General features: G+C 37.7%; 1 protein-coding gene across 3 annotated transcripts in view; it reads left to right on the top strand.

Moving 5' to 3' along the window:
* Window positions 1–26663, top strand: part of GMCL1 (germ cell-less 1, spermatogenesis associated) — a 50771-nt gene that overhangs the window by 20837 nt on the left and 3271 nt on the right. Inside the window, exons 10-13 of one of the 3 annotated variants that reach the window (XM_059079812.2) lie at window positions 7481–7550; window positions 12420–12495; window positions 17885–18030; window positions 20116–20203. In XM_059079812.2, the coding sequence (XP_058935795.1) occupies window positions 7481–7550; window positions 12420–12495; window positions 17885–18030; window positions 20116–20203 (380 nt within the window). Of the gene's footprint in view, window positions 1–7480; window positions 7551–12419; window positions 12496–14045; window positions 14444–17884; window positions 18031–20115; window positions 20204–26663 lie in introns of those variants that run through there. The other 2 variants (XM_067007449.1, XM_067007448.1) reach the window with 2 other exon arrangements.

The raw sequence follows: 26663 nt of genomic DNA, 5'->3' as shown, positions 1-26663 counted from the left end.
TGTATAGATATGTCTGAAAGTTGTAATTTTTTGACACCTCGGTTTTTAATATAGCTGTGTGTTTATAGATTTAAATTGTTAACTGAAATCTGTAATTTATTTACAAAAGTATTGAATGGAAAACAAACCCAGAGTTAACATTTCTGGTAGTTTTAAAATAATGCATTGTTTATAAAATCACTGGTTTATAGACAGTGGGTTTTTTGGTTAATTTTGTATAAATCATTTGTATTACGTTTGTGTGGGTCATGGGTCTGGGGGTTTTTTGTTGTTTTTTTGTTTGTTTTTTAAGTCATAGTTTCTCTTGAAGGTTATGTTCCCTTATAGTATAGCAGTTCTGTAATAGTTTTAGTATGTGTTATACACCAGACCCTAGCAATGGTGTAATATTAGATGCCAAGGCCTATTACATACTCTCACTCTAATCGATTATACTTGCTTTTAAGGCTCTCTAGAAATGAATTTTGAAAGAGGTTAAAAAATAAAGTCTGTTCTAAAGTAGTTTAATTTAGGTGTTTCTATGACGCAAGTGGATAAGCTTTATATTTTTAGAATCCAAATGGGTACAAGTATTTCTAGTCTGAAATATTTTATTTAGTATAAAATTAAAAATAATTTATATCCTAAATTTCTGACCAGATTTCAGCCATTTTTTTTTCCTGACCTAAAATTACAGTAAAGGGCATTTTTTTTTCCTTTTAGAATATAAGTGGACAAATAGTTTTTCCTATATATCCAAATAAAAGTTATCATTTCAAAAGTAGAGTATAAATTAAAATTATATCCCAAACTGTTTGTGAGAGGGCAGAAAGTGGCCACATAGCTCACATTTTTAAGGTGCATTGGTAAATGCTTTCAATAGGAATGTATCCTAGATTTGAAATAAATGAAAATAATTTCAATTACTTAGCTAAAATTGACTGATCATTTTTCAGAAATAGTGCTAAACACATGTTAACGTTATTCAAAGTATGCATTCAGTAATCTGGGGAATTTTAATGCATACATTTTGATCATCTTTAGGTCAGAATTAAATTCAAATAGAAATTAAAGTGGAAAAAATTAAATTTAAATTTTAATAGAAATATGTTTAATTCCAAATTAAATCAGGATTCTGTATAGAAGCATTGTATTTTAGGATTCAACTGTGTCAAGCACAGTTGAATTCCATTACATCATGGAATTAGATTTGCCTTAGATCAGATCATTATGTGTGTTTCATTCCATTCTTTCATTGTCATGCTTCCCTTCCCTTTGATACCTCTGCCCTCTCTTGTTGCCATTCCTCCCTGACCTTTCTCTTATGTCCTCTCATGTCTTCCATCTCTTCTCTCCATTTATTTATCTCTCCCAGAAGAGACTGTTTTCCCTCTGTAGAGGACTTTCTGTCTCTTAAGACACCCTGCTAATAAAGGGTTAGGAGGCCAGATACTAATGGGCCCAGCCCCCTCATTACCCTTTCCAAATCATTGTTGCATATGATCCAGCTCATCCTCTGTTCTTTCTCTTCTGATCCCTAGTCATTCTTCCACATTCATTTAAGACTTGGGCACTTAATTTCCGTCTGCCTCTCTACCCCGTTCAGTAACATAATGTGTCCATATTATCATTCCATTTAGTACCCTAGCCTCCTAGTAATTTGACCTCAACTCCTGTAACATCTATCTTTACTGATCATTAAGCACTTGCCACCTATGAACCTTGTAACCTAGAATTTCTCAGCATGAGAAATCCAGTAGTTTGCAAGCTATAACCTTCTAGCATATTCATAGCCTCATTCCTTTTACACTGTTGTGTTTGCTTTCCAATCCGTTTTTTTTTTAATAAATAAATCTATTTATTTATTTATTTATTTTTGGCTGAGTTGGGTCTTTGTTGCTGCTCATGGGCTTTCTCTAGTTGCGGTAAGTGGGGGCTACTCTTCATTGCGGTGCGTGGGCTTCTCATTACCGTGGCTTCTCTTGTAGAGCACAGGCTCTAGGCGCGTGGCCTTCAGTAGTTGTGTCGCACGGGCTCTAGAGTGCAGGCTCAGTAGTTGTGGCGCACAGGCTTAGTTGCTCCACTGCATGTGGGATCTTCCCAGACCAGGGCTCGAAGCCATGTCCCCTGCATTGGCAGGCGGTTTCTTAACCACTGCGCTACCAGGGAAGCCCTCCAATCTGTTTTAAGCCCTCCATTTTCTGCCAGTCTTTCAAACCTCCTGCCTTTTCTTCCTTTCAGGCTTGGATTTCATGTTAAATCATCTGGACCACTCTCTTTCACAGTTGCTTTCAACTCTTTGTCCTTCTACTTTACAAAATTCTAAAACTAAATTAAACCTTCTTTGTTTCTATATCCTCTACTCTGTGCTGAGTACTGCTCCAGAGCATTCTATAACTTTTGTATTGGTGCCACTGCAAACTCATATTTCAGTGCTAAGCCTGGACCTTGGGACTCCTTATATACTAGTTTTACTTGGTCGTTCCTCTTTTTCATTTGCTTCAGCAGTCATATACCAGACCTCTGCCACTCTGTTCAAGCATCCTCTCCAATAACCTCGTTGTCAGTATGGGAACTCTCCTATTTTTTAATATAAATTCTCCTTTAAATTTTTATATAAATTTTATATAAATTTATAAATTTTTGCAAGGTAATCAGGCAAAAATATGTTTAGATTCCTGGGCTTCTTCACCTGTCCTTCCTGTCCTGTCCCAGAGGTTGAGGTGCTCCCTCCCTGTTCAAGCCAACCTTCTACTGTGTTCATAATCCTATCACTTCCTGTTTATTATAGAATTTTGTACTGTCATTTAATAATCTGTATCTTCAACCCCCTCCTGTTCTCCCTCAGCTTATAAGTTTGGTCAAATCGCTTATTAAAAAACAAAACAAATCCCTCCCTCCCCCACCCCGCCCTTGGTCTTGACCCTGAGTCCCCTTCATGGTAACTGCCTCTGTCCCTTATAATCACCTTCTTAAGAGTTGCTGTCTCCATCTCCTTACCTTTCAGTCATTCCTCAACCCACTTCAGTCTGTCTTTGGCCCCACTATTTCACTGAAATTTTCTAGTGAAAGTTAGGTTTGTCCTGTTTGTAAAATATAGTGGCCTTATGTTAGTTTTATTTTAACTTCTCTAGCATTTTATATCATGGTTTATTAGTTTTTTTCTTGAAATTCTTACAGTACTACCTTAGTTTAGAAATACTGTACTCTCCTGATTGTTTTCCTGTCTCTGTGACCATTCCTTCTCTTTTTCTTTTGTAAGCTTCTCTTACTCTGCCCACCTCTTAACTTCCTGAGCGTGCCCTTAGCGCATCATTGATCTTTTCATTCTGTATAGTGTCCCAGACTGATTTCCTTCATTCATATGACTTACTGAAAGATTCTAGTTCTGACCTCTCCCCTGAGTTTCATACTTGAATATCCAACTGTTACTAGCCATCTGTAAATTGCTTCAGTTCATCTATTCAAAACAGTACTTATGGGCCTCCCTGGTACGTAGTGGTTAAGAAGCCTCCTGCCAATGCTGGGGACACGGGATTGAGCCCTGGTCCGGGAAGACCCTGCATGCCGTGGAGCAACTAAGCCCGTGCGCCACAACTACTGAGGCTGAGCTCTAGAGCCCATGTGCCACAACTACTGAAGCCCGTGTACCTAGAGTCCGTGCTCCGCAACAAGAGAAGCCACTGCAATGAGAAGCCTGCACACCACAACAAAGAGTAGCCCCCCCTCGCTGCAGCTAGAGAAAGCCTGCACGCAGCAACAAAGACCCAACACAGCCAAAAATAAGTAATAAATAAATACATAAATACATAAATTCTTTAAATAAAAAAACAAAACAGTACTTATATCTTTCCCCTCCAGCTCTATTCCCTGTGTTTTTTCTTCCCATGTTTGCTTATCAGTCATCAACATTAATAACCCACCCAGCCTCACAAAAAATGGCAGAATCCTGCAAGTCATCCTGTCCTCCTCAAACTCTTCTCCTCCACATCCATTCACCATGTCCTATAGATTTTTTTCCCTAGATAATTCTCAAACTCACCTCCTTTTTTTGCCTGCTACCACTTCCTTGTTAAGACATCGTCATCTCTTGCTAGATTACTGTAGTACAGAATATATCTGTGTCCTAGTTGGACTGTATGTTTTTCATCTTTTTCTCTCAGGTACATAGTACAGTGCTTGACAGGTAGTAGGCACTCAGTTTGTGTGAACTAAACTCATTTTCTGAAACATACTAACTTACATATGGCCTAATACTGTATTTACTCCATTAGATAAGTTTAGGTTCTAGCTCCTAACCTAAGAACCTTAAAGGGGAGGAGGAAAAGTAAACAAATATGTGTAGATTCTTCACAGTGTCCCAGGTAATATGCCAGATTATACATTTAACACCTATTATGTAACATAATCTTTGAAATTATCAAGGCAGTTCCCATTTTATAGTTGAAGTGAAGTATTACTACCCTGTCATACAGCTAGTGAAAAGCAGAGCTCAAATGCAACCCTTAGTCTTTCCTGTTCTAAAGCCCATATTTTTTTTGGCTACATCTTACTTAAAAGAAGTCTACTATGTTTAATCTCTTTAAGTTTGCATATCCAATTGCAGAAACTTAAGCAAACTTAACTTTAAATTCACACTTAACTTTGAATCACCGTTCTTTTGAGTATGTTTAATTTTTTGGCTTTTGATAACAAAGTAATGAAATAGATTTATTCCCTTACTTTGTATTGTGGGCAAGAAAATGGGTATTCTTGTAACTTTTTATATCAGGAATTACTGTTGTGGGAATAATGGGGAACTTAATGCTTAATATTTTCATAAATTCAATAGAGATGATAATTGTTAAAGCAGTATGAATTTTATGAAAATAAGTTGCTTAAAATGAAAAGGTATATAAATTCATGTAATTAGTTTTATTGAGAAATACTGTACTCAGTAAATTTGTCATCTTTTGGAACTAGATTTTTAGGTTATTATACATGAAGATCTTTGGGATGAACTTCTCCATAATTTTATACTAATATACCTAGATGCTCTGTACAAAATATTCTTTTACCCAGATAGGAATTTTTTATTGTGTAGACTGTCTTTCACCTTCATGATCTAATTCTAACTTAACGTGTTTCATATAACATTGAACCTGTAGGCTGTTTTTTGCTATATGCTTTACTGGTTGTGAGTAGATTTTTGTATGTGTATATACCTGAATATACACTGTTTCTTTCATTTAAACAATAAAACTAGGCAAATTCGGGGTGTATCTTATCTTTCTGTTTGTGTTTTAAAGTTTTGTAAATCTAAGACATTTAGATTTTCAAATAATATACTTTTGGAGACCCCTTTCCCCATATCCTTTGTATAAGACAAGAGAAATGATCTAAATAAATTCATTCTGACTTATTTATTCTATTAGAAAAGTACTGTGTTTACATTCAAAACTGCTGTCAATTAGATCTGCAGCTGCTGATTTATAGCACTGTCAAATGCCACTTTGATGTGCCCGTTTTGAGGTTTTTGTATTTTGGTCTGATAGAGTTTAAAAGTGCTTAAATTTGTTTTCACTGAGTGGAAGTTTCTTGAAGGCACTTTTTCAGAATCTTTCCACTGAACACTAATTCTGCCAAAAAGGATTCTGGCAAACTCTGCCTAGTGTATCTGCGTTTTGGGAGATATGTCTGCATATAATCAATCATACTAAAAACTCTGTATAAGGCAAATTGTTTCACTTATTTTTAATCCCATGTTTTTCGATCTAATTTTATCAGAGATTTCTCCCTTTGTATCAACTGTCAACATTGCATTTGAACTAGTGGTTGTAGTGACTTATTTTGGGGCTGTTGCTACTGGATGAACTACCTGTAACCAAAAAGATTTCTAGTTTGACTTTTTACTCTTTTAGATTAAGGCAAGAAAGAAGGGACAAAAATGTGTAGCCACGTTTTTAACTCGTTAAAAATGCTTTCAGGGGGGCTTCCCTGGTGACGCAGTGGTTGGGAGTCCGCCTGCCGATGCAGGGGATATGGGTTCATGACCCCGTCTGGGAGGATCCCACATGCTGTGGAGCGGCTGGGCCCGTGAGCCATGGCCGCTGAGCCTGCGCGTCCGGAGCCTGTGCTCTGCAACGGGAGAGGCCACAACAGTGAGAGGCCCGCGTACAGCAAAAAAAAAAAAAAAAAAAAAAAAAAAAAAATGCTTTCAGGGAATTCCCTGGCAGTCCAGGCAGTCCAATGGTTAGGATTTGGTGCTTTCACTGCCGAGGCCTGGGTTCAATCTCTGGTCAAGAAAATAAGATACTGCAAGCCAGGCGGCGCAGCTAAAAAAAACAAAATGCTTTTAGTTTTAAAGGAGTTTATTCAAAGTTGTTGAAACTAAATTTTAAAACATTTTCATGGGATATAGCTTATATGATATTTGAAAATATGAATGTGTAAACCTTTCATTCCATTTTTATAAATGAATCATGAAAAGCCATATTCTAATTATGAAGTGAAAACCCGGATTTTAATTGCATTAGGGTTTTTCCCCTGCCTTTCGGTAGAGGTAGAGAAATCATTTAACTTCAAAATTAGAAAAACTACCCTTTTAGTTGGGAATAAATAAGAGCAGAAAAATAAATATGGTGGTAAGCCAGTTCTGCTTATATTTTTAATAAATCCATGTTTTTATGTAAAATAATTAAAATTTCAGCTTCCACAGTCTCATTTTGTGGAAACATTATATGCTTATTATTAAAGGGAAGAATATCTATAATTATTATATTCCATTTACAATAATTTACATTATAATAGTTATCTAAATCGTGTCAAAATTATTTCTTGAGTTGCATAATTCACCTAATAATTCAGAGATGGTATATTTCTCATTAATTGTTTTTAGGTAATTCAATATAGGAACAATCCATTATTCAGTTTCCTATTAAAGCTTTTGTTAAAACTGAAAATATTACTTTTGGTATGTTTCTCACAAATGAAAAATAGTATATGAGTTATGAAAAGGAAATTATTAAATACAAGAATATACTTTAAAGTTTTAAATGTATGTGATCTAAGTAGAGTCTGTCCTAAAGCAAAGGAAGAGAACATTTACCACTTTAAAAATCATTAAGCTTGGGCTTCCCTGGTGGCGCAGTGGTTGATAATCCGCCTGCCGATGCAGGGGACACGGGTTCGTGCCCCGGTCTGGGAAGATCCCACATGCTGCGGAGCGGCTGGGCCCGTGAGCCATGGCCGCTGAGCCTGTGCGTCCGGAGCCTGTGCTCCGCAACGGGAGAGGCCACAACAGTGAGAGGCCCGCGTATCGCAAAAAAAAAAAAAAGAAAAAAAAAAAATCATTAAGCTTTATTGTTATAGCATATTTATACAATATAAATTACCAGCTTTACTTATTGCTGTCTTAAACTTGAATTTTAAAATGGTAAAAATTTTATCAACTTCTTAAAATTTTTAAATCCTTTGTTTTTCCATATTTCTTATTATTCTTATATGTATTTTTACATTTTAGAATGGCTATCTTCTGTGTATAAACAGCAATGGCTTGCTATGCTCCGGGCAGAACAAGACAGTGAGGTGGGGTAAGTATGGTACATCATAGCATTGTTCATTAAAAAATATATATATATTTTTTTTTACTGAAATATAGTTAATTTACAATATTGTGTTAGTTTCAGGTATACAGCTACGATATTCAGTTGTATATATATATATTTTTCAGATTATTTTCAATTATAGGTTACTGTAATATACTGAATATAGTTCCCTTTGCTATACAGTAAATCCTTGTTCCCTATCTGTTTTATGTATAGTAGTTTGTATGTGTGAATCTCATACTCCTAATTTATCCCACCACCCCTCCCTTTCCCCTTTGGTAACCATAAGTTTTTTTTCTTTGTCTGTGAGTTCTTCTGTTTTTTATATAGATTCATTTGTATTATTTTTTTAGATTCCACATATAAGTGATATAATTGTCTTTCTCTGTTTGACTTACTTCACTTAGTATGATATTCTGTAGGTCCATCCATGTTGCTGCAAATAGTAATATTTCATTCTTTTTTATGACTGAGTAATACATATTCCATTGTATATAAATGTACCACATCTTCCTAAGCCAATCATCCATTGATGGGTCCTTGGGCTGCTTCGATGTCTTGGCTTTTGTAAATAGTGCTGCTATGAACATTGGGGTGCATGTATCTTTTTGAATTAGAGTTTTCATCTTTTCGGGATATATGCCAAGGAGTGGAATTGCTGGGTATGGTAGCTCTAATTTTAGTTTTTTAAGGAATCTCCACACTGTTTTCCATAGGGGCCACACCAATTTACATTCCCACCAACAGTGTAGGAGGGTTCCCACACCCTCTCCAGATTTATTATTTGTAGACTTTTTGATGATACCCATTTTGACTGGTGTGAGGTGATATCTCATTGTAGTTTTGATTTGTATTTCTCTAATAATTGTTGATGTTGAGCATCTTTCCATGTACCTGTTGGCCATCTGTATGTCATCTTTGGAGAAATGTCTATTTAGGTCTTCTGCCCATTTTTTGATTGGGTGGTTTGTTTTTTTGAGTTGTATGAGCTGTTTGTATATTTTGGATATTAACCCCTTGTAGGTCACATTGTTTGCAAATATTTTCTCCCATTCCCTAGGTTGTCTTTTCATTTTGTTTATGGTTTCCTTTGCTGTGCAAAAGCTTTTAAGTTTGATTAGGTCAGGTCCCATTTGTTCATTTTTGCTTATATTTCTTCTGCCTTGGGAGACTAAGAAAATGTTGCTACAGTTTATATCTGAGAATGCTTTGCCTATGTTCTTTTCTAGGAGTTTTATGGTGTCATGTCTTATACTTAGGTATTTAAAGTATTTTGAAGTTTTTTTGTTTATAGTGTGAGGGGAGTGTTCATATTGATTTACATGTAGCTGTCCAGCTTTCCCACCACCACTTGTTGAAGAGACTGTCTTTTCTCCATTGTATTAATATATTATTGCCTCCATTGTTGTCGATTAATTGACCACAGTTGTATGGATTTTGCTGTGAATTTTTAAATGTATTCATTATGTTGAAAAACCAGGAACAGTATTAAAATCAAGAGCTGTTGGAGAAAAGATCATGTAATCAGCTTTTATTTTTATATTTCTATAACTATCAATATTATAAATATTTATCTTTCTGGTCAATTAGTATAACAGAATGTTTGTATTGTCACTTGCTATATTAGTGAAACTGAATAATTCATATACTTTGTTTCACTTAGTGTTATGATATTCTTTTAAGCTATTGAAATATTACCTGGAATCATGCTTTCATAAAGCATGATCTTCATATATATGTATAGGTAAAGCCAATTTTCTTATTTGTGGCAGTATTGTCAAATTCTCACTAATGTAATAGGGGTTTTTTTTATTTTGTTTTTTTAAGTTCTTTTTTTGTTTTTTTAAATATTTATTTATTTGACTGCACCAGATCTTAGTTGCGGCACGTGGGATCTTTAGGTGCAGCACACAGGATCTTTTCGTTGCAGCACGTGGGATCTTTTAGTTGTGGCATGCGGGCTCTAGTTCTCTGACCAGGGATGAACCTGAACCCAGTCCCCCTGCATTGGGAGCGTGGAGTCTTAGACACTGGACCACCAGGGAAGTCCCTTATAATAGGTATTTTGAAGACTTGAGTGTAAGGTGAATTAACCCATCTGGTTACACAGGTGCCTTCATCAAAAGCATATGACCCCCCCCCCCAAAAAAAAAGCATATGACCCCTCTAGAAAATATTTATATACTGTCTTCATTTTAAGAGAAAGCATATTATCTGTTCTTTCAATGTGTAGTGCTTTGCAGTTCAGAGAAGTACTTCCACATTTATTGTTAGATCTTTATACTAGTTCCTTGGTATAGGCAGTGTGAAGAGAAAGTCCACCTGTGAGTATATAAAAAGGTTTTACATTAAAATTTTTTTTCTGCCCTGATCTCTCTTAATTTATTTTTATACACTAAAGAACTTACTAAAATAATAGCCTAGTTGTGTTTATAGCTAAACAGTGAGTGTGTGAAAGGGTTCTATAAACTTAAGATAATGATTGCAAGATTATTATCCAGGGTTCTTAGTTTCTACTTTACTTCTAAGTTATATCCCATCTTTTCCCAAATATATTCATAGCATACTTATCTTGCACAAATAAAGTAAGATTGTTGAAATAGAAATGAGACCCTTCCAAAAAATGAGAGTTAATTATTTACTGGAATTCAGATTTGAAGCATTTTGTAGTGTATGAAATGTTTTATAAACCATCCTACCTACTTCGTTTGTATATTCAGTTTTTAAATGTTGGATGTTCTCTATTTTTCAGGATTTTCTCATCTGTATCCTTTTTGAGTTTAGAGTCTCACCTAAGAGACTGAGTTAGAGTAAGTGGCTTTCTTGCCTTCACAAGTATATGATTCTATTGCCCCTAATGAAGCACTCTCTTCCACACATACTGAGCATCTGCTCACTACTGTAGGGCTGCTAAAGTGAGAAAGACAGTGTACTCCCTGGACTCTGGGTTATAATCTAGTAAAGTCTCCCTCCAGGTTTCTCCTCTTCCAAATGCTTTTCCACATTGCCAACAGGATTAGCCTCCTAAGTAGAAATATAATTTCACTTCCCTGCTTAAATAAGACCAGGGACATTTGATGATAGTTAGGGATTATTGCTTTATGTGTGATATATACTTACACGTTAAAGGATATGATGTCTGGAGAGTCAGCCTCAATAATAATCAGTTGGGAGGGATGTGGGGAGAAGTGGGTTGGGAGTAAAACTAAAACAGGATTATTGAACCTAGATGGTGAGAAAATTTGGCTCATTGTACTATTTACTTTTTTTTTTTTAAGCAAAGCTTTTATTTATTTATTATTTTTTAAAATTTATTTATTTATTTATTTTTGGCTGCTTTGGGTCTTCGTTGCTCTGCGTGGGCTTTCTCTGGTTGTGGCGAGCGGGACTGCTCTTCCTTGCGGTGCACAGGCTTCTCATTGCAGTAGCTTCTTTTGTTGCAGAGCACAGGCTTTAGGTGCGTGGGCTTCGGTAGTTGTGGCGCGTAGGTTCAGTGGTTGTGGCTCACGGGCTCTAGAGTGCAGGCTCCATAGTTATGGCACATGGGATTAGTTGCTCCACGGCATGTGGGATCTTCCCGGACCAGGGCTCGAACCCATGTCCCCTGCATTGGCAGGCGGATTCTTAAACACTGCACCACCAGGGAAGTCCCTATTTACTTTTATATGTTTGAAAGTTTTCGTAAGAAAAAATTTTAAAGTAACAGAACAAATACATGGGAACTCTCTCTTATCTCCAGGAAAATTTGAAACTCCTGTGAACATAGCCTGTGGGGCCCTTCAACAGTCTGTCCCAGATGCCTTTCTCTTTATCTCCTCTCATGCTCATTTTAGGCTCCAGCTGCACTAAGTTCTTCATACATTTAGTACCCTTTCATGCTCCGGTCCTTTTTTGCTAGGCCTTCTACCTGGAATGTCCTTCCTCTGCATAGAGTTCACCCCTGACGTCTACCCCAACAAACTCCCTCTCAGGCACAAATAATACTTCCTCTATGATGATCCCCGCTCTTAATCCCAGGCAATAAATCTGTGCCTTCTTCATGCTCTTAACATCAGTTCTCTCCACGTTATTATATTATTACTTATGTCTAGTTCCCTACTAGACTGAGCTCTTGGATGTCAAGGATATGTTTTATTAGTTTTATTTACATTTCATTATTTTTTATGTATTGTATTTGTTTCAAAGTATTTATTAGATAATGATGATGATGATGGCCCCAGTATCTAGGTACTTAATAAATGCTGTATATGAGTGAATGTATTTTATCATTTGGAATTCTAAGCTAATAAAAATGTCATTTTATTATTACATCTTGAAATAACAGTGTTTCTCTTAGTTGATTAAGGTTTTTAAAGTAAGAGGGCCAAATAAAGATTAATTGTTAAAATTCTACAGCTGTTTTCTATTAAATACTGAGTTTGTATAGTTGTACTACTTTTAAAAATGGCTTGTGTGCGAAACAATAATATCAAATGGTAGGTGATACCAAGTCACGTCTTAAATAATAGATTTTAATTCAATTTTACTTAGTAGTTAGACTTTTAAGTGTTTTATTTTCTCAGTAAGCAGAATTTCTCATAGATTTTTTCCCCTCTTCTGTGGTTTCACTGTGTCCTAGTAAAAGTATTCTAGAAGTCAAGACAATAGTAAATGAAACACTAAAGATTTTAAAATTTTTTTATTTAGCAAAGGTAATGGGCTAAATTTAATCTTTGCATTTTGATTTTTATCTGTACTACAAAATTTTATTTTTAAATCTAGTAGAAAGTTTTTCTCTTGTTTTAACTCACAGTTATTTTTCAAATATTAGCTGCTTATTTTCTATGAGATTTCATGTTTTATATATATTTCTAGGCCTCAAGAAATCAATAAAGAAGAACTAGAGGGAAATAGCATGAGGTGTGGTAGAAAGCTTGCCAAAGATGGTGAAGTAAGTATGGGTTGTGACTCTTAATAGTCTTATACAAATTGTTGTACTATTAGTGCAAAATATACTTTCAGTAACAATCATGATACATGTTATACCTCAGAAGAGCTTTTTTTGTGGATTAGTTTCTGTAGCATGATCTCCTGGGCAAGGAGTTACATACTCAGTGGTGATTGATTATTCAGCCTTCCCTGAGACTGTTGAACTTTCTGGGTGTACATATGAGATATGAGAAGATCCCTCAGCAAACCAGAAATAAAGATAAATAAGACATTAAATGGGAGCTGTTACATAGTCTTAAAAGTAATTCTTTCTATTTGACAGTTACCCTAGATCAAAAACATTCAAACGCTTTGATTGCTACCTACATTAAAAATTATGTATTTCATTAACACCCAATACAAATGCATATAAGTAAAACAAAAGTATTACAAAACAAATGCTTACAGCTGCTGTGTCCTATAGATGTATTTCTACTTAATTTTTTTAAAAAAGCTGATTGTGACTCATTAAATTGATTTTACAGCCACTAAAGAGACATGAACTACATTTTTTTAAAAACTCTACCCTAATTGTAATTTTCATCTTCGAAAAATATTCAGCCTAATTTAGATAATCATTTGGTTATTTTTCTCCCAGATTTTCCCTCATTTTAACTTTAATTTTGAAAGTTTCATTATTTTATGTTTGCATTAATAATTGCAGAGTGTGAAAGAAGAATAGCATCTTACTTATTCCTTAGTCCTCCTTATTGTCGCTTCCAGACCTTGTTCCACCTCATCGTCATTGAATCACAGCTCCTTTGAAGTGTATACTTCTACACCACTCACTACTCTGACTGTGGCCATCACTCGCTCGCCTTGCTGGCTTTCTTTCTCCCTACTCTTCTTATCAGTCTTGGTGATTTTAGCATCTGTTCCATGACCTTCCTTCCCTCTGTGATCTTGTGCTCTACCCTACCTCAGGAACCAATTTCCTATAAGTATATCCTCAATTTTTGTATCACTAATTCATGTACCCTCTTCAAAATCTCCATTTTAAGCATACCACTTGCAGACTTCACCTCGTGTTATCTTTCAGCACTCTCCCTCTAGTACCTGGACTCCCAACAACTTTTTAACCCCACTAGAATGTACAATACACTGTTCTTACTATCTTTTCCCCATTACCCTCTCACCACATCCCTTCTTCTTTCTTTACTTGACTTATATTTTATGTTCCATCTTAAAATTGGTCCCTGGCTGGAGTGGGATGAATTGGGAGATTGGGATTGACATATATACACTATTGATACTATGTATAAAATAGATAACTAATGAGAACCTACTGTATAGCTTAGGGAACTCTACTGAATGCTCTGTGCTGACCTAAATGGGAGGGAAATCCAAAAAAGAGGGGATATATGTATACGTATAGCTGACTCACTTTGCTGTGCAGTAGAAACCAACACAACACTGTAAAGAAACTATACTCCAATAAAAATTAATTTTAAAAAGTTATTTACCAGGGCTTCCCTGATGGCACAGTGGTTAAGAATCTGCCTACCAATGCAGGGGACATGGGTTCAAGCCCTGGTCCGGGAAGATCCCACATGCCGCAGTGCAGCTAAGCCCATGCGCCACAACTACTGAGCCTGTGCTCTAGAGCCTGCGAACCACAACTATTGAGCCCGCACACACCACAACTACTGAAGCCTGTGCACCTAGAGCCCGTGCTCCACAACAAGAGAAGCCACCGCAGTGAGAAGCCCACGCACTGCAGCGAAGAGTAGCCCCTGCTCGCCACAACTAGAGAAAGCTGGGGCACAGCAACGAAGACCCAATGCAGCCATAAATAAATAATACATAAACAAATAAATAAATACATAAATTTATTTTTTAAAAGTTATTGAGCAAAATTAAGGCTGGGAACTTTTGTAGATAACAATTAATTAAAAACAATATACAAGGTGAAAAAAAAATTTGGTCCCTGGCTTATATTCTTAACTTCCTTTTTCCCTTTTTCACTCAGTAAAATTCACCAGGCTGAACCCCAGTTCTTGTTAAATCCCACCTTTCCATGCATTCCATGCCTGCTTCCATACAAATGAATGTGACTAAAGAAAAACACCATACAAACCCCCGCAGGTTTCACTTGAATGTTGTAACTGTAAACTTCAAGCAGGTTTTTAGTGCTAAATGGTGATCCTCCTACATTTATTTCCCTAGTGAATTTATCCTCCTACTCCTGGAGTAACTCTCATACCTTCTCAGAAAGGCAGTGCTACCACCCTTATTCTTATCCATTGGCCTTGCTTATTTTTCATTCAGAAAATAAAAGCAGTAGGAAGAGAATCTGTGCATCCTCCTACCAACAATACTACTAGTCTCCTTGCATCTGCAGCCGTATGCTGTGCTTTTCCTTTTACTAGAATGGATGAACTGTCTGCTTCTATCCTACTCCACCTCCTTTTGTAATGGACCCCATCCCTTCTCACTTGTTCAAAAAGTTTGCTCCTACAGTCATCACCTCACTCTGCTGCATCATCAGTTTTTCTCTTCTGTATCATTCTCATTTAGCATATTAATATGCTACAGCATCACCCATCTTGAACCATTTCCTTACCCACACTCTCCTCTAGCTTCCACTCCATTTCTCTGCACCCTTTTTAAGCAAAACTCATTGAAAAAAGTTGCCTGTATCCACTCCAATTCATTTACTCCAATAAAGTCAAGTGAAACGCTGTGCCATTGTCACCAGTGATTCCTACATTACCAAGTCGAGTAGTTTTCAGTCTTCCAAAAGTTCTTGGCAACATGACCTATCTGTTCACTCACTCCACGGAGATTTTCTCCATTTGACTTCCAGGACAGCATACTGCACTGGTCTTCTTCCTGCTTCGTTGGCTGCTCCCTCTAAGTCTTTGCTAGATCCTTCTCTTTCTCAACAAATGTTGGTGTGACTGGAGGCTCAGTACTTGGACTTCTTCCATATCTGTGCTCTCTATGCTGACTCCTAAGTGATCTCATATAGTCCCATGACTTTACACCAGTTCCTAACTCCTGTATCCAGCTACTCACTTGACATCTTTCTTAGAATTCTAATAGCCTCTCAAATATAATGGTCCCAGCTGAACTCTTTGATTTTCATTCCCAAACTCCTCCTTCCCAAGTATTCTCCAACCCATAGATAACCCCTCTGTTCATCTACTGCATAAGCTCCACACTTCAGATTCTTCTTTCTTTTGTTCCATATCTGTTGTCCATAAGAAGTTCCTTTGAATATATATCTTCCAAATATATTATTATTATTTTTTTGGCTGTGTTGGGTCTTCATTGCCGTGCATGGGCTTTCTCTAGTTCTGGCGAGTGGGGTCTATTCTTCCTTGTGGTGCATGGGCTTCTCATTGCAGTAGCTTCTCTTGTTGCAGAGCACAGGCTATAGGTGCATGGGCTTCAGTAGTTGTGGCACACGGGCTCTAGAGCACAGGCTCAGTAGTTATGGCGCTCGGACTCAGTTGCTCCGTGGCATGTGGGATCTTCCTGGACCAGGGATTGAACCCATGTCCCCTGCATTGGCAGGTGGATTCTTAACCACTGTGCCACCAGGGAGGTCCCCCAAATATATTCTTACCACATCTACCACTACGACCCAAGTCCAAGCCACCTATCTCTTGCCTGGACTGTTGTAGCTTCATAACTGCTCTCCCTATTTTTACTCTTGTTCTTATACATTCTGTTTTCCACACAGCAGCCAAAATCATCTTTTCAAAATCCAAGTTAGATCATGTTACATCCTTCCCTAAAGTTTTCCGTTAGCCTCTTACCACACTTAGAAGAAATCCAAACTCTTTCTTACTATGGACTCTAAGCTATATGTTTTCTGGCCCCTGACTGACTCTCTGAACTCATCTCCAGCTTCCGTCCCCCTCAGTTATTGCCCTAGCCGTATAGCCTTTTTGCTGTTCCTCAGATATGCCAAGCATGTTTTTACCTCCAGAACTTTGTACTTGTTGTTCTCTTTGTCTAAGTCTCTTTTCCCCAGATAGCTACCCAGTCCGCTCCTTAGTTGACTCAGGACTCTAGTCTCATAGCATCTCCTTAGAGAGACGTTCCCTGACCACCTACCTGAACCAGCAGGCTCCCCAGCTGCAAGCCCACCTCCCCTACCCTGTCACTCTCTCCTGGCATTCTATTCTGTCCTCTTCCATCCCATTTCATGTTTGTTGTTCATCTCCTCCTCCACACGAACACACACGTATTAGAAAATACATTTACTAGGGCAGAACCTTCTTTACTGCCATTTCTTCAATGCCTAGAGCAGTACCTGGCACAAAATATGTGCTCAATAAATATCAGTGAACTATTGATTTAATGTTGTAATTCAGAGGGTCAACCAAACACTTGAAGTCCTAACTTTACTTCATTATACCACGCCACTTTACTTAATAGTCTCTCATTAACTATCAGGTGATAGAATAAACAAACTTGTGAACCTCATGATAGTATTTAAAATAACTCAGTTGTGTAGCTGTTGGTTAGTTACTTAAGGTATTTTAGGGTATTTTTAAAATGTATTTAAACTAAAAAAAACCAGTTCACTCATTTCTCCCACTCCCCACCCCTCACCTCTGGCACCCACCAAGCTGTTCCCTGTATCTGTAAGCTTAGGGTTTTTTTTTTAATACTTTTTTTTTTTTAGATTTTACATATAAGAGATCACACAAGGTATCACTTAAGGTATTTCAGAGTATTTTTAAAGCAGGAAATATTTTAGTGGATTCTTATTACCTCTTTCTAGACTCCTAGTCCCCTAAACTATACCTACTTAGAGTTGGTATAGTTTATAACTATAAACTAAACCATATTAGTTATGATAAAATTACAGTGTGGGGCTTCCCTGGTGGTGCAGTGGTTGAGAATCCGCCTGCCGATGCAGGGGACACGGGTTCGTGCCCCGGTCCGGGAAGATCCCACGTGACGTGGAGCGGCTGGGCCCGTGAGCCATGGCCGCTGAGCCTGTGCGTCCGGAGCCTGTGCTTCGCAACGGGAGAGGCCACAACAGTGAGAGGCCCGCATATCACAAAAAAAAAAAAAAAAAAAAAAAAAAAAATTACAGTGTGGAGAGTTGATGAAACAGATCATGAAGAGACGATATTAGGAAAGTACCTGAAGGAATAATGATCATAAAGGCTGCTTTTGCTGGCTTTGATATATACTATGTCTATGTGGTAAACCTTGTATATATATCACAGATATATTCTGTGTGCTAAGCCTTAAGGCACTGACAAAAAGTAGGGACCCATAAGACAAATACTTGAAATGAATTCGAAAAAGAAAAGACAGTTTGAAATTTTTATTTTTGACTTGCTAATATGATAAACTGAAGTAAATCTTTCTCCTTTGTATTTTAGTACTGCTGGCGATGGACAGGTTTTAACTTCGGCTTTGACCTACTTGTAACTTACACCAATCGATACATCATTTTCAAACGCAATACATTGAATCAGCCATGTAGTGGATCTGTCAGTTTACAACCTCGAAGGAGCATAGCATTTAGGTAGGATGAGATTTTCCTACCCCACTCTTCCTCACTCTAGAAGAACTATAAGTAATGAAATAAAACCATAATTTACACCAACAATAGTAGAACTTTGCTAAGATACAACATATATGAAACTGCAAGGAAATGATAAAGCTCCATTCCTACAAAATGTATTAATAATCAGAATTATAAGACCCACATCTAATATGTCAGGAAGAAAGAATAGGCTGGAATATGAATGATGTAGGATTGATACTAGGTTTGAAGCTGTTGCCTTGCTGCTATTCCTAGAAAATAAAAGGTCCAAACTGGAAATACAACAAGATATTCTTATAGGAAAACATGTCTGGTATTTTCCTTAACTTTCTATAGGATTCAGATGTCCAACTTTGCCTAGTAGTTGAGCTGGCAATATTTTTCTGGAGAGGATGCTGACAAAATGGAAAATAGCTTAATGAATGGATTATTTAAAAGTCATATATTTCTATTTATCTTACACCATACACAAAAATTAACTCAAAATGGATCAAAGACCTAAACATAAGAGCTAAAACCATAAAATAATCTTGGAAGAAAAAAGGGAAAAGTTTTATGACATTGAATTTGACAGTGATTTCTTCAGTATGATACCAAAGCACAGGCAGGAGCAACCACAAAAAAAGTTGAACTTCATCAAAATTAAATTGTGTGTCAAAGGATACTTAACAAAGTGAAAAAACAACCCATGGAATGGGAAAAAATATTTGCTAGCCATATATCTGTTAAGAATATAGAGAGAACTCTTAAAATTCCCCAACAAAAAAACAACCTGATTCAAAAATGGGCAAAGGACTTAAATAAACATTTCTCTGGAGAAAATATACAAATGACCAATAAGCACATGAAAAGATGCTCAACATTACTAATCATAAGGGAAATGCAAATCAGAACCACAGTGAGATACCACCTCACACCCGTTAGGATGGCTAATATCAAAAATAAAACAAAAGTGTTGGTGCAGATGAGGAGAAATTAGACCCTTGTAAATTGCTAGTAGGAATGTAAAATGGTGCTTACTTTGTGGAAAATGGTATGGCAGTTCCTCAAAAAATTAAATAGAATTACCATATGATCTAAGGAATTCCTCTTCTGGTTATTTACCCAAGAGAATTGAAAGCAAGGACTCAAAACATATTTGTACACATAGCAACATTCACAACAGTTAAAAGGTGGAAGCAACCCCCAGGTATCGACAGATGAACGGAAAAACAAAATGTGATGTATATCTACAATGGAATATTATTCTGCCTTAAAATGGGGGGAAATTCTGACATGTGCTATAACATGAAGCTTGAAGACATTACACTAAGTGAAATGAGCCAGTTACAAAAGAACAAAAATACTGTATGATTCCACTTACATGAGGTACATAGAGTAGACAAGTTTATAGAGACAGAAAATAGGATGGTGATTGTCAGGGGCTGAGGTAAGGGGAAATGGGGAATTCGTGTTTACTGGGTACGGAGTATCAGCTGGGGAAGAAGAAAAGGTTCTAGAGATGGATGGTGTTGATGACTACAGAACAGTGTGAAATGTGTTGAATGCAAAGAACTATACACTTAAAAATGGTTAAAATAGTAAATTTTATGTCTATTTTATCACAATTAAAAAGGCATACTTGGGGAATTCCCTGGCTGCGCAGTGGCTAAGACTCTGTGCTCCCAATGCAAGGGGCCCGGGTTCAATCTCTGGTCAGGGAACTAGATCCCACATGCATGCTGCAACTGAGAGTTCTCATGCCACAACTAAGGAGCCCACGTGCTGCAACCAAGACCCACTGTAACCTAATTAATTAATTTTTAAAGGCATACGTATAAATTATTTTTATATCTCAGGTATGTATAATAGCACAAGCTTGTAAATCTAAATGGAATCAGTTTATAGTTTGAAAAGACTTTAAATTCTTAACAAATAAAAGACTTACAGAGAGTTTTAAAAACTAAAATAAAAGACATAGAATATGGAAGAAAAAAGTAATTATTAAAGTAAGGTAGGCCTTATTTAAATTGATCTGTGCTTTAAAAAATCATTAGTTTATTTTTGTGTGTGTGTTTATTCTAGATTACGTTTGGCTTCTTTTGATAGTAGTGGAAAACTAATATGTACTAGAACAACTGGCTATCAAATACTTACACTTGAAAAGGACCAGGTATGTTTGATTACTTTTCTGTTAATTTTTTCATTATAGTATTTGTCTTTTGACTCCTCTTTTGAAAATTCTTAAGTAGATTTAATGTTTGATTTAAAGATTGGTTTGAGAATTTTTTAAACGTAAGTATGGAAGTACCATGTTCACTTTTGCATGATTTACTCCATTCTACCAGAAGTGTAACTAGGACCAAAAACAATAATAATAAAAAGAAAACACAATTTGATTTGAGGGGCAGAGCTAACAATAAGGAAATAATTATTCATCCTGAACATGATCTTCACAAAGTTATGAATCTTAATTGTTTTCTCCATTGTGTTCATTTATTTATATATTAATAACATCTTAAAGACAATCCAGTATATCTCCATAGCTTCTAGATATTAAGCAAACATTATCCTCTAGCACAGTAGGTTTCTAAAATGACAGACATGTGTAATGTTCCCAAAATTATCTCTAAAGCCATTTGTTTCTTCATAAATCACATGCATGTAGAAGTTTCAAAATGTCATGATGAAAAAGTAAACCAGTTTCAAAAAGTAAAACAAGAGCTGTTAAAAATCAAGGATGTTGGGCTTCCCTGGTGGTGCAGTGGTTGAGAGTCTGCCTGCGGATGCAAGGGACGCGGGTTCGTGCCCCGGTTCGGGAAGATCCCACATGCCGCAGAGCAGCCGGGCCAGTGAGCCATGGCCGCTGAGCCTGTGCATCCGGAGCCTGTGCTCCGCAACCAGAGAGGCCACAACAGTGAGAGGCCCGCATACCACCAAAAAAAAAAAAAAAAAAATCAAGGATGTTTATTTCTAGTAAAGCTAACCACCATTCCAAAGGATATACTATTTTAATAAAAGGTTTGGAGCCTATGGTTCACATAAATTATTAGAAGTTAGCAGTTTTCCTCACACTGAAGAGACTCATAAAGCATCAAAAATTAGCACTGCAAGGAACCTTGAAATGATAGTTCTGACCTCACCTACCCTGTATGAAAACTCCTTTAACAGCATTCTTACAGAGGCTCCTCAACCATTGTTGGAACTCTTAGTGAGAGGGAGCTGACTCTGTCATGTGGTAGGTGTAAGTGAGAAGGTAGGTACATAAGAATATTCAAATCTGCCTCCATTGGAATTCTCTGTTGGTCCCTCTCACACCCTCTGCAGCTGCATGGACAATATCTATCTTTACCTTCAACCTGGAACTTCATTAAAAAACATTGTCATGGCTCAAAGCAGCCAGAGACTTAATTAAAAAGCACCAGGCCAAGATAGTAGTGGTATTCCTAGTGTTCCTTGATTTGTTCATTCAGCAAACATTTGTGTCCCTACTTCAGCTAGGTTGTATGCTAGGAGTGGAGGAATTAAAGAGGAGCTTATATAGCTAAGTGGAAGGAGAGGGATGGGCTCAGAGTGTGTAACGTTGAGGGAGACATCTCTAACCTTTACAGTGGGGTTGGGGACAGGTGTGGTTATTAGGGGAGGGGCAGAGACACAGGTCAGGGAAAACCTCTTCTGGACAAGTTGAAAAGTGAATGGATATGTGAACCAAGCCTCAGATGATGAGTAAAATAGAGTCAAGGGGGCTTCCCTAGTGGCGCAGTGGTTAAGAATCCACCTGCCAACGCAGGGGACACGGGTTCAAGCCCTGGTCCAGGAAGATCCCACATGCCACGGAGTAACTAAGCCCACGCGCCACAACTACTGAGGCTGTGCTCTAGAGCCCAGGTGCCACAACTACTGAAGCCCGTGAGCCTAGAGCCTGTGCTCCTCAACAAGAGAAGCCACTGCAATGAGAAGCCCGTGCACCTCAACGAAGATTAGCTCCCACTCACCACAACTAGAGGAAGCCCGCATGCAGCAACAAAGACCCAACGCAGCCAAAAATAAATAAATAAATTTAAAAAGATACAGGCAAGGCAGCACATGGGTCATTCAAGGAATGGAGAGGTTTGTAAGAGGAAGGGTTCAGTAGGCGTAGAGCCAGGGCATGATGGACTATGGATGGAGTTTGGACTTTTTCCTGAGCTCTGTTAGAGAGCCATGGAAGGATTTTAGTTGGGGGGTTGCATATGTGTTTTATGTAGCTTATAGATGTTTGTTATAGAAAAATAGAAAATAAAAATAAGCAGAAAAATAAATCATACATAGTCCACTGAGAGATGACACCACTGACATTTTTTTCATCCCTATATCTTTTTTCCAAAATTTTACCTTACTGTTAACTATTTTGTAGCCTGCTCTTTTTCCACTTTGTTGTATATAGATAGCTTTTCTTGTCAATAAATATATATACACAACATCATTTTTATTACTGCATAAGTGTTATTTTAGATACACCATAATTTAAATAATGCTTTTTTGGATAAAGTTGATTTTTTTTGTCTTTTCACTATTATAAGAAATGTACATGTATCTTTAGATGAATTCCACAAAGTGGAATTCTTGTCAAATAAATGGTGTATATATTTTCTAGTGGCCAAATTGCCCTCCAAAAATATTATCAACTTACACTCCCCTCCGGTAGTACAGGAGAGCATACGCAACAAAGTGTATCATTCTTTCTAGTCCTTCTCCCAATATAATAAGTGGAAACAAATCATTTATTTTAGTTTTCATTTGTTTGTTTTCTGATATAGTTGGGTTTTTTAATATACTTATTGAACATATTGTATAAATTGACAGTTTATATTGTTTGTTTTTTAAATTAAGTTGTTTGTTTTCTTGTTAATTTTAACACCTTTTATATATTAAGAAGAATAACATTTGTGATATGCTATACTTTTTCCATTTTTATAATTTATTTTTCAACCTTCATGAAACAGTCTATCAATCTCTTCCTTTAATGAGTTCTTTTAATGTGCTATTTAGGCCTTCTAACTGGGATTATGTAGTCATCTGGGTTTTTTTTTTCCTATTCCTTTTATTTTTTCATTGGAGTATTTTGATAAATCTAAAGTGTATCAGGGGCTTCCCTGGTGGTGCAGTGGTTGAGAGTCCGCCTGCCGATGCAGGGGACGCGGGGTCATGCCCCGATCCGGGAGGATCCCACATGCCGCGGAGCGGCTAGGCCTGTGAGCCATGGCTGCTGAGCCTGCGCTCCGCAACGGGAGAGGCCACAACAGTGAGAGGCCCGCGTACCGCAAAAAAAAAAAAAAAAAAAAAAAAAGTATATCAGATGTGTCAATGTATTTGAAATGCCATTTTTATCATACACTGTAAGTCCTTATATACTTGGTTTCATTTCTGAGATTTCTGTTTTACTGATTCTATTGTGGAGACAATAATGCTTTGTTTTAATTAGACTCACTTTAAAAAGAATTTTGTTACCAGTAATGCAAATTCACCTTCATCCTTCTCTTTTCAAAAATCCCTGGGTTCTTTGTGCATGATTATTCTTCTGTATAGGGTATACAATCATTTTGTCCAGTTTCCTCTCAAAAAATCCTATGAGGGTTTTGCTATATACTGTTAAATATAAAGTAATTTGTGAGAAATTGATATCTTCCCTTCTGGAATATGGTATTTTCTGCATTTAATCAGGTCTTCCTTTACGTCTCTAAAATTTAGTTTTCCCCCGTATTTATTCTTATATGTTTCCTGGAAGTATAAAATGCTAGGTATTTTATATTTTAATTACTAACATGAAATGAATCTTTTATAAATAGTTTTTGATGACTAAAGGAAAGCTAGTGATTTTTATATATTTATTTTAAAACTATCCCTCTTAGGGCTTCCCTGGTGGCGCAGTGGTTGAGAATCCGCCTGCCGATGCAGGAGACACGGGTTCGTGCCCTGGTCCGGGAAGATCCCACATGCCGCGGAGCGGCTGGGCCCGTGAGCCATGGCCGCTGAGCCTGCGCGTCCGCAGCCTGTGCTCCGCAACGGGAGAGGCCACAACAGTGAGAGGCCCGCATACCGAAAAAAAAAAAAAAAAAAAAAAAAAAACTATCCCTCTTAGTGGGCGCTAAGAATGGTTTGTAGCTGGACATCACAGAAAGCTGCGTGCGGAGCACCTTGCTTCCCTGCGCTTTGCAGCGGGAGGTGCGCACAGGCCCTTGCAGACTTGGGGGTTCTTTTTCTTTATAGAATAAAGCTCGTTGTGAGAACTAAACGAGATGTGTACAGGCATATGGCAAGCTTTGGGCACAATGGGATTGACCAGGAGAGTCTCCTTACTGGAAATGATCGTTCTGTTGGTCTGTCTGGCGAGGAGCTTTTAGGAATCCTTGGGCAGGTTTGACCTGCATCCCTGGCTGAGGGCCGCTGAGCTGGTATCCAGGCCCTGCTCAGGGTAGGACCCTAGGTGGGGATGAGTGGGGCCCAGAGCCACTGGTCCACGAGCGCTCGTACTCTGAGGACCTTGAGACGAGTCACTCTGGAAGGAAGGCCAGAGGTTCTCTCCTGGCTTTTGTCCTGTTGGTGAGGCAGAAGTTGGGCCCCTTTGTGGAGCCCCTCGACGGGCCGCCCATAACCCTATAAAAAATGATCATCCAAACCTGGGGTGTCTTGGTCTCCTTGCAGATGGAGAGTGCATTTTGCTGTTTCCTGAAATGTTTAAGTTGGAGGGTTGAACAGAAGCTGGAGGTTAGTGGCTCTCGACAAGGGGCAGTATGTCCCCCTCCCAGGGTACGTGGCAGCTTGCAGGGCAGGAGAGGGATGGGGTGCTGCTGGCATCTAGTTGGTGGGGACCAGGGCTGTGGCTGCATGTCCTGTGGTGCCCAGGACGGCCCCACAGTAAAGCTACAGGTCCCAAATGCTGATAGGGCCAAGTTTGACGAACTCTGCTATAGAAAATAATTTGGGAGGGATTCACGGATTGGATTCCATTAAAATTAAAAAAAAAAAAAAACTATCCCTCTTACAGGACTATGCTAACTAGATTTGCATTATAGAAGGATCTCTCAGAAATGTGTAAGAAGGATTAGAAACATGATAGTGGCAGAAGACAATTTAGAAGCTATTACTATAATCCAGATCAGAAATGATGAGAACCTTATGGAAGGTTAGCAGTGAAGATGAAGAAATGTTGATGGATTCTAGAAATAAAGGGGTGCAATTGATAGAATTTGGTGCTTAAGCATGTGTGAGGATGAGGACAAAGAAGTCAAAGATAGTACCTGGTTTTGTGACTTGGGCAACTTAATTATAGTGGTAATAATAATCCTTCCTATAATTCCTGATATTTGAATTATAGGAAGGAAAATGAACGTGACTTAAAGTGAGGGTGAAGAGATGATGAATTCAGTTTAACGCATATTTAATTTGAAGGCATTGAGATGAGAATTTGATAGACCAGTGGATAAATGGGTCTGGAGTTTGTAAGCAATGCCTGGGCTAGAAATAATGATTGGATGAGATAAGCTACAGGAAAATATGTCGAGAATATGACAGGAGAGAAACCTAGGGAACACTGGTCTTTAAGGGGTGGGCAAAAAAAGTAACCTGGTGAGATATTTAAGAGCTGGGATGGGGAATCAAAGCTAATTGCAAGGGTGAAAGTATAGATGGCACAGAAAGAAAGGAAAGAATAGGTAGTATTCAGTAGCTGATTATTTGAATTTGAGCTGCTTTATGTCTAAGTGAAGATTTCTAGTAGGGAATTGGATGTATGGATCCTGGGATTTAGACCTATAAATAGAATGTAGGGCAGTAATAGAGCTATAGTACAGGTAAGTAGCATGAGCCTCAGAGAAGCAGAGAAGATAGAAATAACGGTCTGGAAACAGAGATGAAAACCCAGGAAGATACCACCACTCTGTCTGTTGCTGTGATGTGTAGACTTCACTGCTTCCATTGCATAGTGGAAGAAGGAAAATGGAGCTTTTCTATAAAAGTGCTTCAATGCAAATATAGGTGTAAATTGAGCCCTTGGGTGGAGTTAAAGGTTTGATGAAGCTAGAATTAGATCTGTCTAGTTTGGGGAGGGGAAATGGGGATTAATACGGTTCAATATTCAGAAATTGGTATGTCCATTCAGCCCCCAAGTGATGTCCGCATGGATCCCTTCTTTTCCCAGAGTTGGCCCTTTGATCTACTTTCCCCCACCAACCTTAACTATATTCAGATACCGGAATACTAATCTTTCTTGGAGTCTTTGTTTGGTCGTGGTAGAGAATCTTGCTTTTGTCATCAGATACACATATCGTCAAAGCATATGCTCTCAACAAACTTAGTAAATGTGCCTTCACTCAGGTTATTGCTACAAATGTTGACTAGTCCAGGGTGACTCAAGCATCTAAAGATCAACTGTGCTTTGACATACTGCTTAACCCTGTTAGCACCATCAGCCCAGGTGATTGCCTCACCTGACCTATCATCGTATCCATTTTGTTCACTAACTTAAAAAAAACAACAACAACACTTTGCTCATTTTGGAGAACATAGAGATTGTGTGTGTCTGTGTGTGTGTCACATTTCTATTCCCTACCTTCTTTATCCAAATTTATCTTGCTGCTCCCCCAACACAGAAG

Source organism: Kogia breviceps, chromosome 11 (genome assembly GCF_026419965.1).
Source record: "Kogia breviceps isolate mKogBre1 chromosome 11, mKogBre1 haplotype 1, whole genome shotgun sequence".
NCBI classification, from domain to species: domain Eukaryota; kingdom Metazoa; phylum Chordata; class Mammalia; order Artiodactyla; family Physeteridae; genus Kogia; species Kogia breviceps.
The sequence above is the reverse complement of the archived record's forward strand: the minus strand, read 5'-3'. Positions and strand labels throughout refer to the sequence as shown.